Source organism: Nasonia vitripennis (genome assembly GCF_009193385.2).
Source record: "Nasonia vitripennis strain AsymCx chromosome 4 unlocalized genomic scaffold, Nvit_psr_1.1 chr4_random0005, whole genome shotgun sequence".
Taxonomy (NCBI): domain Eukaryota; kingdom Metazoa; phylum Arthropoda; class Insecta; order Hymenoptera; family Pteromalidae; genus Nasonia; species Nasonia vitripennis.
Window position 1 is genome coordinate 1,128,783 of NW_022279640.1, and position 15,316 is coordinate 1,144,098.

Genomic DNA, 15,316 nt, shown 5'->3' on the forward strand with positions numbered 1-15,316 from the left:
GTTGGGAGGCACAGCGTCGCATGCCTAGATTCAGATGTGTCCAATCTAATCTATGCGGATGACCTGCAGATCTACAGCCAATGCCACCTCGAGGAGCTTGATTCCTGCTCTGTCAGGATGAGTGCTAACGCCGAGAGGATAATGGGCTGGGCTGCATCAAATAGTCTTAAAATTAATGTCCTTAAGACTAAAGCAATCGTCCTGGGCTCCCCCTACTATATAAATGCTCTACCTACTACTGCTAACACCTATATAAATATAGGGGGAGCCCGGGTCGACTATGAATCATCGGTGCGCAATCTGGGTTTGGTGCTAGACTCCAAACTCACGTGAAAAGAGCACGTTACACAAGTTTGTAAACGTGCTCACTCTTTAATGTACCGTCTCTATTTTTTTAGGAAGAGCACTAACCTCAGGTTGCGCCAATACTTGGTGCACTCCTATTTCCCATCATCGATTACTGTTCACTGGCTTACTGTGACCTGACACAGGAACTTGACTTGAGGCTGCAGAGGCTTGTCAACACGGGGATCCGTTATATCTACGGTGTAAGGAGGGACGAGCACATCTTCCCTTATAGGCGTGAGTTGCAATGGCTTACTACCGCTGGACGTAGGAAATACTTCATGGCCTGTTTTCTAAGGACAATGTTCAACACCTCCGTACCTATCTACCTATTAGCCTATTTTGATTTCCACGTCGCGCTCAGGCCTGTAAGGGGTGAGGTGACCCCCCTGGACATCCCGCCCTTCAGAACGGAGACGCTGAGGTACTCATTTTTCATCAGTGCTTCCTGCCTCTGGAATAGCCTACCATCTCACCTTCGCAACACACTATCCATATCACACTTTAAACAAACAGCTAAATCATATTTCTTTAAATTGCAAAACACACAAACATACACACCCATCCATCCCATTTCACCTCATTCCATTTACTCTTCACACTATCACTTCTTACACAACAATTGTTGATCTTATCTGTATTTTTACTATATTTAAATATGTACAACATAATGTACAACAGTAAAAACATATAAATCTAAATCTAAATCTAATTGAATTTCAAAACCGAGGATAACCTCATATGCATGCACTACTATATTTAGATTTTAAAGATAAATTTCATAGTTCTGATCAAATTTACAATATTATTATCGCTGAAATACCAGATGAAAGTAATTATCCTATTCTGTATGGTCTTCTTAAACAACATATGATACATGGAACATGTGAAATTCAGACTAAAAATTTACCATGTATGGATAAATCAAAATTTATATGTCTAAAAAGTTTCCTAAACCATTTGCTTTATCTACTAATTACAATATAGAAAATGGATACCCAATATATCGTCGACGTAATGATGGACGAATAATAAAGTTCGGATCAAATCGTACTGCTAATAATTAATTTGTAGTCCTATATAATCCTTATTCATTGCTAACATTTAATTGCCATATTAATGTCGAGATATGCAGCACTGTAAAATCAAATAATATTTGTTTAAATATTTATATAAAGGTCCCGATTCCACTTTAGTAGGTTTTAGAAAAGGGAATGAATTAAATAATAAGTTTGATATTACATCTGATAATTCAAATGAGATCACTAATGTTTTAAATTACGATGAAACAGAACAATATTTAGATACGTGGTACGTATGTCCGACCAAAGCAATGTATAGATTATTAGAATTTAGAAAATGAACAATTTGTGTATTTTAAACAAGGATCTGAAACAGAATTAATAGATCGTAATGTGAATACTTCATTAACAGCTTGGTTTGAATTAAACAAAATTAATTCTTTAGATTTATTCTATATTTAAATTCCCAATCATTATTTAGTTGATCAGTTAATCAGTAGTTAATCAGTATTTTGTTGATCCTAAAAAACGTGAATTATTTGACTTACGTATGTTGTTATTACATGTAAAAGGTGCCACATCATTTAAGAATATACGAACTGTAAAAGGTGTCGTGTATTCTTCATTTTATGAAGCAGCATTAGCTTTACATTTAATATCAGCGGACAATGAATGGGATACATGTTTACAGGAAGCTATAATTTATCAATTCCCCAATGCATTAATTCAGTTATATTCTTTTATTTTAATATTTCATTATCCGTGCAATGCTAAAGAACTATACAATAAATATGAAACTTATTTTTATGATCCTAAATTAAATGATGAAATTGCAGAACAAACTTGTTCAACGAAAATTAATAATATTAATAAATTTTTAATTACTCTAATGATTGCGAAACTACTTCATTAGCACCTTCATATGATTCGAACATTATTCACTCACTTAATAAGAGACAACGTAATATTTTTAACAAGGTTATAAAAGCAATATATTCTGACAAAAAAACTTAAAAATTAATTTTTGTGGATGGACCCGGAGGATCAGAAAAAAGTTATTTACACAATGTGTTAATTTCATATCTTAATTATCATCAAATTTTAGTTATATCTATAGCTTGGACTGGTATAGCCGCAAATTTGTTACATGGAGGTAAAACAGTTTATAGAACATTTAAATTACCATTAAATTTATCAGAATTATCAACAAGTCCTCATTCAAATTATGGAAAATTTCTAAAAACAATAAAAGTATTAAAATATGCGTTTGGAGCCATAACAACCATTTGGAGGAATAGTAGTCGTATTATCAGGAGATTTTCGTCAAATATTACCTGTTGTACGACAAAGAAGTCGAGCTCAAATTCAAGAATTATATGTCAAAAAAGTTCAATATGAAATAAATTTAAGGTAGGGTTCTACCCAATATTTCAACTTTTTCAACTTTTTTATTTCATTTTAATATTTTCTTAAATTTTGCACCCATATTTAGTATAAAAAAGAGGAAGATACCTAAATTTTTAGCAATTTTTATAAATTTTTTAATGAAGTAATGCAAAAAAAAACTGTTAAATAATGGGATTACTTGCCAAAGTTTCTTGCGCACTAGGTTTCGACTAACGCCAAAAAAAAAATAATTAAAAAAATTACTTTTTCAAAGAAAAGTTGTAAAAGACTAAAAGTGGGACTGACATTAAGTTCCGTACGTACGCAGATATTATAAAGAACTCAAGATCAACACAGAAAAAGTTCCTAAAATATCTGTTAAAGAAAGCAATAATAGCAATATAGATGTCATGAAGCCTGTCATTGAATATCTCACAGCTGAAAAAAACATTCAAACAAAAAACATCTACGTAAATAAAAATGATGAAGTCATTATATGCTGCCTGAATGATAACAGTGCTGAATTGACTAAGACAGTGCTAAAAGGAAAACTAGTCGATGAATGTAATATCATAAAGATGACGAAAATGAAATGAAGTAGAAAAGCTAGAGTCTAAGTGCGGGAGCTGGGAGGAAAAACATTGTTGAAGGATTCAGTATTGACAGATCACAAGTTGACCTGGAAGGAAAGAAAAAATGAGGAGTAATAAAAAAGGGAGGAACGGGGGCATGTGCTATTTTGGATTAGAATTAAAAGCGTGTCATAGAGAGAGAAAAGAGGAAAATATAGACAAGGATAATCAGTTGGAATGTGGCAAATATAAAAGGGGTGTTTGGCATAATGTGCTGGCAGGGGGCAACGTTAGAAACAAGGAAGGAATTTTTTGGATGTACTGATTAAAATAGTACTACATTATAAAAAGAGAAGTGCAAAAAGGAAGACAGAATAAGAGAGTAAAACGAGATATGGCTGAAAATAAAATCTAAGGAATACATAAAAGCGTGCACAGGGGTAAAAGGGATGATCTGTAGGTATAGATGGTATACATGAGAAAGGAAAGAAAAAGGAACTTCGAAAAACTGTAAAAACCTATTATGGTATAGAGATATAAACGTAAGGGCAAGAGAGGAAATATGTGACGTAAACGAGAGAGGAAACATAGATGTAAGAAAAACAAACTTAAGTAAGAGAAAATCATGTAAGTAAAAAGAATGTAGTAGAGCACAGAATATAGTTGGATCATAATGAAAAAAGAGAAAGAGAGGATTAAAAATTAAGCACATAACGTCTATCTTATTAGATGTACACTCGATGGTAGTTAATTCTTGTGGAACATTTTTATCACTAACATGAAATGACTGATTGTTCTGATACACTACCTTCGAATAATTTATATACCTAGACACCAAAACCAAGTGCGAACTACCTAGACCTCGTCATCGGCCACCCTATATACCTAGACGCCGCCCTTGTATGATTTACGTATAAACAAATTCGACCTCGAAAACCCCCAAATAAAAATTCTCGACCAAATATGTTGTTAATTTCTTGTGAAACTCTCGGAGACGACATTCGTACTGTCAACCCTGGGCACCAGGTACCTCGAAGGCCATCGCCGTCACCATATTCGTGTTCAGCGACCCCGAAAACCCCCGAGTAGCAAAACCGGACTCATTTTTATTAATATTTATCGAGTTGTAAATTTTTTATTTAGTGTCTCCTCGAAATGCAATTTTAAAATGCTTATTATTTATGCAATAATGCATTTTCAAAAATGTAATTAATCACACTAGGTCACAAAATTTCCTGACGCTCGGACGAATCGAATACAAAAAACCGTATTACGATCCGTCTTACTGCTCAAAAAATCGACAGTCCATTGCTTCATTTCCTCGACTAAATCCGAAGATAGCTGTTTGGAATGGGAACAAACTAGTGAACGTAGAAGACAACAATTATAAAATGAAGAAAACTGTTTTAAACTATGAAAAAACTGTTTTCACTTATTAATAGTTATTATCTGTTGTATTCAATTTTTTATTTATTTTCTAAATTGTTAAATTTTACACCTGAAAAAAATCCAACTGAATAATCTAGCAAACTAAATAAAACTGAAGACAACAAAAGACAAAAAGTCTCTTAATTCCGACATTTTTCTGCTATCATCTGCAGTTCATCTCAGTTCAACGGTTTTTTTCAGTTGTTTTCATTTTTCTTTTTCGTTAGGGGTACAAGATATCGTTATCATTTATGTATTACATTTTAGTACAGAATATCAATGTTATGATTGTTATAATCTCACAATCTACATTATATTGTAAATGTAAATAAAAAAAAATGTTTAATTAATTTTATTTTATTGTTCATATAATTAATACTGTCATCAAATAATTACAAAATTTTAAAAACATTTTTTAATATTCAAAATTTATTTCTTTTTTATTCTATAATTTTAAAGCCGGTCCTGTGTACTAGTAGCTATAACTACTTTTATAGAATGTTGGCTGTATTGAATATATTCATTTATACTGGACGGTAATTAATTCTTATGAAACGTTTTTGAAGTCGTGCTTTTGATTGGTAAGAATTTATTAATCTGGCAATCTGATTCGGGCATTTCAAAAATGTTTCACAAGAATTAACTACCATCGAGTGTACATCTAATATTTAACAGTATATTTAATAATAACACGTCATATATTTAAATATCATCAGAATTAATTTGTAAATCGCAAGTGAAGCGAGCGTTTTTTGCTAGTGAATATATATAAGCGAGAATGATTGCGCTTATTTAAATAATTATTAAAATCATTTAACTGAATAATAATTATGTGCATAAATAAATGCTTCAAATTATACTGTTCAGGACAAATAAATATAATATAAAATATACTAGCTAAAAACTCACTCGCTGATGCTCGCTCGTGATATTTAAACATCGATACAACTTATATATATATATATATATATATATATATATATATATATACGTTGTATATATACAACTTATATATATTTTGTATATATATATATATATATATATATATATAAAATCCACAAATTTATAATAATAGAAATATGAAACACAAAGAACAATAAAATATTATACAATTATTAAAATATAATTTTATTTTAAAATCAGAAGTAATAACATCATAACATTAAAGCATAATACTTATTATTTAAATTAAAATTAAATTCGAAGAGTGTATTGTTATTGAGTAATATATGTAGTTATTGAAAACAAAAATTTATTTTGATGCGATGTAATGTATTAATAGTTGTTTTGATGTTTTTTACATCGAGATCTGACAATAAGATAAATTAAATTAAAAAAGGCGCGATATAATATAGATGTTAATGTCATGTTAATTGAACTGCTTCGATTGGTCGTTAGAGTCATATAACAGATATATGACATTGTGATTGTTTTAACTCGATTTTCTAATATACTTAACACGGGATCTGTTGCCATATTATGGCACGTTCATCAAAGTTACTATGTCAGTTCTGCCTATTTATTAGTTAATACTATAAATTTAATTGTAAACTAATATAAAAATTTAAGTTAATAAAATTGAAGTCTTTAATTTAAGTTGAATATAATAGTAAGATAATTTAAAATTTCTAAGTTAAAAAATATTAAATGAAAAAGTATATTAATGTAGTAATATAAGCCATATTTCGTTGGGCGCATGGTAGCATAGCATCCGGCAGGGTGAATTGCGAACGTTATTATACTAATAATAATATTAATTATTCTAATTTAATGGTTAAGTGTTAGCTATTGATTAAATATAAGTGTTGTAACTGGAGGTTTTCGTGCTACCCCAGTTAATGTGCAATTCCTCGCCCGGGATGTTACATCTGCCTCTGACCTTAGCGTGATTCTGGGATTCTGCGACGGCGTTGTTAAGTCTGCACCGGCTTCGCAATCTCGTTCTACCTACACTAGCTGGCATAACAGCAGCGCATGAAGAGGACTCCATAGAAGCGGCTGTAAAAATTGTTACCCTGTCTCAGGTAGCCTGACTAGACTCACCTAGAACAGCAACAGCCAGCCGTCTTAGAGCAAGAGTTATAAATGTGACATCACTGCGGACTTATATTGGTCAGCTCCAATACCTTAGCGAGCGCCCCCTTTGATCTATTCGCGATTGCGGAAATGCATCTTGATGCACGTATAACCAATGAAAAGATTAGCATAAAAAACTTTTATGTAAGATATAATCCAATAAAATTGAATCGCTGTCTGGAGGAGCAGGGCTAGCTCTATATATACACCCACCGTTAATTGAAACTTTGAATTTTGGAAACTCATGCCAGTGCCCGTCGCAGATTAACTGGGGATATCCGGAGACGACGCACATAAGATATCTGCATGTTTCCGCATTATAATAAAGAGCGCATGCGGGTCGGCCTTACACGGAGTAGAGTCGTCAGCTATGGCAATGCTGCAAGCAGAGTCGGCAGCGCCACAGTCGATGACGACTAGCAGCACTAGGTATCGTCCATCCCCCCCCACCATGTGGCAGCGTGCGAGTCATGAATGCGGGTGCTGCGTCGCAGCGCGTTTTGTCCTGCCCTGCACTGGTTTTTCTATGCGCAAAGTCTGAGGACGGAATCTGCTTTTCGGGAACGCGTGTGAAATTTTATGGAAATGCGTCCAGTTTTGCCACTTGGGGGTTTTTGGGGTCGCTGAACACGAATATGGCGACGGCAACGGCTTCCGAGGTACCTGGTGCCCAGGGTAAACGGTATGAACGTCGCCTTCTATAATTATAATTAGCATTACATCGAAAACCGTTGCTGTTACGATATTCGTATTCAGCGACCCCAAAAACTCCCGAGTAATGAGTTTTAATTGATTGTATTAGTAATTTTCATAAAACTCTAGGAGACGACGTTCATACCAACCACCCTGGGCACCAGATACATCGGAGGCCGTTGCCGTCGCAATATTCGGCGCTGGCGGGAATTTTTCGGAATTTAAAGTTTCAATTAACGGTAAGTGTACATAACATCTTCAAAGCCTCGATAATCGAGCAGTCTAAAATAGAACAACCAGAAAAACCGAGGATCTTTGAATACCTGATTTATAGTCTGCAGCAGGGTGTCTTAGTCCCAGTACTTCTTGCGGTTATATATAAACTATAGAGGACCACATGTTCCATTCATTTAAGCTACTGACTTAGTTGAGCAACTAAGATGAAGCCATTTTAGTCATAAAATAATTATGGGGGATCTGAATACCAATCTGCTTTAGTCAGCGAACACGAAATTTTTGCAAGGCCTGTTCAGTAACTTTGTACTAAAAACCGTTAATCACTGTGCGAAACATCATCACACAGAAGTCTCACACGGGGATTGACTATATTCTCGTCGACTACAACGGGTAAGGGTCTCGATACAGTTACCCGCGAGAGACTCGTGCAAAAAAAAATTTCCTTAAAGGAGTATATAAAAAGAGGTCTAGCGCCCAACCAATCAGCGAGCAGCAGTAGCGATGGACTGGAGAGGGAAACGGCGGCACCGGCTCGGCGCAGGAGAGCCTCACAGCATTAAAGGCGCGTCGCTCAGCTCCTCAGCCTCACTCGCTTGACCGAGCTTGATATACAGGTATTAAACTAGTAAGTTAATGGGATTAAAGAAGTTTCCATTGAATTGCAATGAATCAAAAGTAAGATTTTTATATCGTTCATAGGTAACAACAGTGTTTGATATACAACTCCAAATTTTTTCTGAATTTTTATCACACATTTTATGCTTAAAAGCCGTACTTTAAGATCGCGCAGTGTTATCACAACAACATTTGAGAAAAAAAAACTCGTTTGAGATAGGGCGTTCTCAAAGCAGCAGCCGTAATTCAAGCCACCGTCAAGATAGGGTTTCCTTTTACTTAACCGTCGTTATACTCACACACACGCACACGCACACATCCATACAGGCATTTTCTTTAAACACTTGATTCGTACTCCAAATACTTCAGAATGGATTTCTAACCTGTTTCTGATCATTCGAAAATTTTACTTTTGCAAAGCTTTCTCTAGAAGAAAGCAATAAGAAAAGATGATATTTACCTTATTATGGTGAAGGGTAGACCTTTCATGTTTCGTAAGATGACCTTTCGTACGAAAAGATGTACCGCAGCTTTCGCATCTAAAAGGACGCTCAAAATAATGTATGTTGATGTGAAGTCTAAGTTGGCTGGGTTTATTGAATACTTTATTACAGATACTACAAACATTGCGTGTGTCCTCGGTCATACTGAAATCAAATATGATAGTTGTTAGCACATGATAATTTTATTCAAAGTAAAAATACGTTTGCATAACTAACCTTATATAATTGATTGCATTTTTTGTAGATGATGGTTCAAAGATTTCTAATCCTTTGGACATCACAGATGAAGGAACATTTGAAGATGACTCCAAATTAAGTTCAGTTTTAGTAACAACAATATTTTTCTCAATAAATTGTACTTGCTGTTTCTTATCGCTGCTGTCTGTGATAGGAAGATTAGGAGTTTTGTTATAAAGATAGTTATTGGATTGAAGTTTGCTTTGTATGAATGGTAAATGTTGTGTCAGTTCTATATGATTTAAAGTTTCAGAAACATGCTCGAACTTCTTTGAAGGTGGCATAGAAGTTACTTTCTTATATTTTAACGACGACACAATCGATTCTGTAAGCAAACCACTATTCTTTTCCCTATTAATAATATTTATACGACAATGCTGTTTTAATTTGCTATCCATCAAATGTCGCTCTGTTAAATATGCCTGCAACATTCGACCCTCAGTTAAATCTATCGGCCAATTATGTTCTTGCATTGGTAATCGTTTCATAGTTTGCACTATGGATTGCAATAATGCTGAACCAGAAACTTTGCTAAGTATGTTATTTGAGTTTTTGTATTGCGTTGATTTTTCTACACTTTGTGCTAATAGAACTTCTGATGGTAATTTGATCTGTGATGTAATTTCTTTCTCTATTTTCATTTCGATCTGTTTCGTTGTAAGATCCATTGGCTTAGCCAAATTAGATTCATCTGAACCTTTACACGTACGAATAACACTTATTCTAGAGTAAGCTTCGGGTATATGATCGATGGTTTCAATATGACTATAGGGATAGGTAGCAGGACGAGCAGTTGATAATAAGCCAGACAGTTGTGGTATTGCAAGCTGTAATAAACTTTTAGCAGCCTCATGCTCCTCACAACCAGATTCATCACTTTCAATTTCTGCTTCATGCTCACTGTCTTCTTCGGATGAAGATATTTCGTCGATATTGACTCCAGCAAAAGTTACTTGACTTAAAGCATCCTTATCGATATTACTTTCTTCGACATTTGTTGGCACTGGTAATATCTTCAGATCTACACATTTTTTATAATGAGTCTTAGATTTCATGTGCTTGGTTAAATTCCCCTTGGTTTTAAAACTGAAATTCAAATAAAAAAAACTAAGTATACATTTTCATATATGTTTATGTATTAGTTCAATACAGGAATACGATACACTCTAAATAAAAACGTGCGCTGTGCTCATGATTCATGTATTTGATTGACATTATAATGTAATATGTATTATATTATTCATTATAATACCTAAATATATAAAAATTCCTAGTTATATATTGGTTAAATTTTTAAGGTAAATTTTTGAATATAAATTTTGAACACTAATCAATGATATATGCGCCGTTCTGATCAATGACCTTTTGTTACTTTTCTAGCAAAAACCATAATTCCGTCACTGTAGAACTTTTGAGGTTTCTGAGCGAAAAACTTAACTAAGTGATTTTCACAATTTTCTTTTAAATCCAGCTTTACACGATTACGAGAGTTCAGAGGTTGGATTGAGGTGCTAGAGAGAGTACACGCGTGTAAAGAGCACCGGATAAAAAACAAGGTTGCAAAACGAAAATTCAGATTTTCGTACGGAAAAGTGCCAGGAAAGGGAGTGGAAAAAGAGAGAAAGTGAAGGCAAGGAGAAAAGAAGTGGAAAAAAGAGAGGAGGAAAGAAAGAAAATCTGATACAGCGGAGAAAGGTTAGGAGGGTAGATGCCAGATAGCACGCAGGAGGACGGGATGAAGGATAAATCTGTCAAAAGAGGCAGAGGGAGACCAAGGAAAGAAGATAGGGAGAAAAACAGCGAGCAAGCAATTAGGATGAAGAATTACCTTGAGAAGAGAAACTACGGGTTTGAAGTGAGTTTCGGGAAAAACAGAAGGATGGAAAGATCTCTGGTGAAAAGCAGGACGCAGCAGGATCAGGAAGAAAAAAAAGGGAAAGAAAACAAAGCAGTTAACGAACACAAACGGAAAACAGAAGGAAGGGACAACAAGCAGAGGAAAGGGGGGGAAAAGGAAAGGAATGCAGAGGAAGTAGACGCAGGAGAGACAACAACCGAGGAACAAAAAGAGGAAAAAAGGCGGGAGAAGAATCCACCTTACCGAGGGAGCAAGGAGAGCGAGAAGAAGACCGGCGGAGGGACGGGAAAGAAGAGAAGAAGAAGACGACAAAAGGCGATAGCTGTTCAACACGGAAGACGGAAGGCGAGACGATAGACATAGATATAAGGTTAGTTAAGGAATTAGTAAGTAAAATAGAAAGGTTTGATAGGGCAGTAAAAAATTTAAAGGAGCAACTAAGCGACGAAAGGAAAAATAGTAGGGATCTAAATGAGGAAAAAATTGAGAATAGATAGGAAAAAGGAGGGGACTAGGTAAGATGAGCAAAGAGAATTATACGAAGACATAAAAACGTGGAGGGAGGGGAAAAAAGGATAAATGAGATGGAAAAAGAAATAAGGAGGTTGAGGCTAGAAAATCGTAGCTTGGAAAAAAAGATAGCAGAAGAGAAGGGGGAAATAGAAAAGAAAGAAAAAAGGTAAAAAATGGAATTGGAGGAATTGAAAACTAAAATACAAATGTTAATGCTGAGGGAAGAGGAGAGAAAAAAGAAGGTAGAATAGGGGCAAAAAACGGGGGAGAGAAGAGAGGAAGAAGTGAACAACAACAATGTAAAAGGCTTTGAGGAAGATTATGCGCAGGGAAGCCTAGAAAAAACAGTAGTAGACGGAGGGCAAGAAGAAGAGGGAGTAAGTATAGGAAGAATAGGGAATATCATAACTAGATACCGGAATCAGTGGGAGAGCAGGAAATGCAGTAGGAAATTGAGGAAAGAAAAAATAGGAAAAATAATATAATGATGAGAGGGGTGAAAGCGTTGGGAAAAAACATGGAAAAGAAGCTCAGGGACATAATCGAATAATACTTAGGGATAGATACCTACATAATTAAGGTAAGATTGATAGAGGAAGGATTATTAGTTGAGTTACAGTCATTTAAAAACAAGATTAAAGTAATAAAAAGGAAGCAAGACCCAAGGGGGAAGAACATATGGATAGAGGATGACCTCACACCCAGAGAGCAAGAGGTTCAGAGATGGCTTGAAAACATAGCAGAGGGGAAGAGAAAAAATGGATTGGAGGTTAGGACAGGGTACATGAAAATCAGGGTTAAGGGCTCATGGTACTACTGGAACGAGTTAAAAGGGCGACTGAAAAACGAAAAGGTGCTTTTTCGAAAGAAAGAGAAGGGAGAAAGAAAACGAACGGAAGGTAGTGAAAATAATATCGTGGAACATGGCAGGGATAACTAAAGAGAAAGAAACATAGGATTTTATGGGAAGATTTGATATAATACTGTTGCAAGAGACTTGGCTAGAAAGGAAAAAGGAAGTTAAAATGCTAGGGAAATAATATCAAAATTTCAACTGGGGAATAAACCCGGCGATTAGGGAAAATAATAGAGGGAGAGTAAAAGGAGGAATCTTCGTAGGATATACAACGTATGGACAATAATATTTAATTAATACATTTTTAGAAATGTCTTTCATTAGGTCTGAGGGGGCATGTTTAAGGTACATTTTAAGCCCGGGTAGAGTAAAGAAGACGGTCCAGATCTTTCATAAAGCCGTGGCAAGTGACTAAAAACTATAGTGAAAAATATAGTAAAATGTCATGAATTTTGGTCAGTATTTTTGTATGGTATATATATATATATGTGTGTGTGCGTGTGTGTATTAACTCCCCGGTAGAAATAATGTATAGAGTAAATATTTACAGTAGATATTTTTTGTTTATCAATTTACGTAAAAATAAAAAATTTTATCGGACGAATATTTTGTTGTTTTTTTTCCTAGGATTTAACCTAGGCTGGACCCCTTAATAAACAGAGAACAGAAACTATTATGTATATGCAAGGAACTAGAATTAGTGTTAAGAAATGGAAATGCAAAAGGGGACAAAGAAGGAGAGATAACATATATTGGGGAGGAAATGTGTTCGGTGCTCGACCTGGTGATAAAGATAGGAACAGAAAAGGGAAGCATAATAAAAGAAATGGAAATCATAAAGCGTATAGAATCGGACCATCTCCCGATAGTCTTCTCAATAGAAAAGGGGGAAAGAGAAGATAGAGCCACAAGGGAGAGGGAGAAGGGGAAAAATAAAAGATTTAAATGGAAGGAGAGATGGGGGTAGAGTACAGGAATTTAATAAAAGAAAAGGAAAAAGAGTAAAAAAAGGAAGAAAGGAAAGTTGGGACAAAATAGAGAGGGAAATAGGGGACACGGCAGAAATGCTAAATCTAAAACCGAGCGCGGGGGGAGGGGTAGAGGAGAAAACAATAGAAAATAGTTGGCAAATGAAAGAACAGAAGAAGAAAGTATTCAAAGCACTGAAGCGATAAATAGGAACTAGAGGGGAAAGGGGAAAAGAAGGAAAAAAAGAAAAGCTAGGAAAGGAAAGAGCGATTCTAAGAAAATTAAGGGAAGAGTAAAAAAGGCGATCGAGAGTAGAAAAATGCAGAAATGTAAATGAATTCTGGGAGGCAATAAGAAGGTTTAGGCCTAGGAAAGAAAGAAAGGGGGGGGGGTGATAGAAAAACAAAAGTGGAGAGACCATTTTGAGAGGTTACTGGGAGGTAGGGAGGAAATAAATAGGCAGGAGGAAACAGGTGGAAAGACCAGGAAAAAAAGAAGGAAAAAATGAAATGAGGAGGGGGAAGAAATAGAGAATCTAGAGAGGGAAATATCACCATGGGAAGTGAAACAAATACTGGCGGAAATGAAAAACAAGAAAGCCCTCGAGGAAGATGGTATAACGGTATAGTTTTTAAAGGGACTTCCAATCGAATGGATAGTGGAAATAACTAAGATATTAAATAGAATAATGAAAGAAGGGAAGATAGTAAAAAAACTGGGAGTTGGCAAGGATATACTTAATCTTCAAGGAATGCAAAGAGGAGGAGGCAACAAATTACAGGGGCTATCACTACTGGACATTGGGTACAAGGTGTTATCAAATATAATAGCAAGGGTGAATGAATGGCTAGACTCAAAGAAGAAGTTGAAGAAAAGTGAGGCGGGTTTCAGAGGAAAAAAAGGAACGAGGGACCATCTATTCAATTTAGATATCATAGTAGGGAATAAAATTAAAAGTAAGGGAGGGAAATTGTAAGCGCCGCTAATAAAACGGCTTTTGAATCGGTAAACAGAGTGATACTAATAGAAAAGATAGAGAGGATTGGGATAACGGGGGCAGTACTGAAGACAAGGGAACATATAGGAAAACAGAAAACGAGGTAATCGCAGGTGATGGGATAACGGAGAGTTTCGAAACATACAAGGGAGTAAGGCAGGGCTGCCCGTTAAGTCCGGCCTTATTTAGCATATATATCGAAGATTTAGAGGAATGATGGGATGAGAAAAAAGAGGGGAGACAGTAATTGGAGGAGTAAAAATCTACTGCCTGAAATTTGCAGATGGTGTGATCGCATTAGCGGACACAAGGGAAGGATTACAAAATATATTAGGGGATCTAAGCGAATATTGTAAAGAAAATAGGATGACTCTGAACACGAAAAAGACAAAAGTCGTGTGTTTCAGAAAGGGAGGGAGGAGAGGCAAGAAAGATAAATGATGGTTCGAAGAGAAGGAGTTAGAAATAGTAAACGAATATAAATATCTAGGACAATGGTTCACGACGACAAATTCATATGGGTTGCAGGTAATCAAAGGGGCGAGAAAAGCTAGGAACGTAACAAACATGGTATGAGGAATGTGGAAAATGGCTAGGATAGGAAGCTTAAAAAGAATGACTTACCTATTAAAAGCGATAGTAAGGTCAAGCTGCTTATATGGAGCGGAGATATGGAGATGTGGAAGAAGGGAAGAAATAGAAAGGGTTTAAGGAAGGTACATGAAAATAGGGATGGGGATAAATAGCAACACATCGGGATACATATGGAGGTGGGAGGCAATGAAGCATAGTATAGAAATAGAAACTAGGAAGAGGACAAGCAGATATCTAGTTCAAGTACTAGAAATGGGAAAGGATAGATGGCCGCATATATGTCTTAAGGAAGAACTGACAAGGAAAGGTACCCAACCCGAACTCACCGATTTTGATGATTTTCATATATGTTGTAGAACATAAAAAAATAAGAGACACGTATTTTTTTTTATCGGCTAATTTTCACTTTTAAGGG

General features: G+C 35.3%; 1 protein-coding gene across 19 annotated transcripts in view; it reads right to left on the reverse strand.

Moving 5' to 3' along the window:
* The window catches only part of LOC103316989, a 357,042-nt gene that overhangs the window by 208,206 nt on the left and 133,520 nt on the right, over window positions 1-15,316 (reverse strand). For 18 of the 19 annotated variants that reach the window (XR_004345276.1, XR_004345274.1, XR_004345278.1 and 15 more), the window contains 2 exons: window positions 9,094-10,200; window positions 8,835-9,021 (listed from right to left, as the gene is read on the reverse strand). Coding sequence is in view for 12 of the 19 variants with exons in the window: in XM_032601935.1 (XP_032457826.1) it covers window positions 8,835-9,021; window positions 9,094-10,200 (1,294 nt within the window). In the remaining 7 variants the exon portion in view is untranslated. Of the gene's footprint in view, window positions 1-8,418; window positions 8,764-8,834; window positions 9,022-9,093; window positions 10,201-15,316 lie in introns of those variants that run through there. The other variant, XM_031928259.2, reaches the window with a different exon arrangement.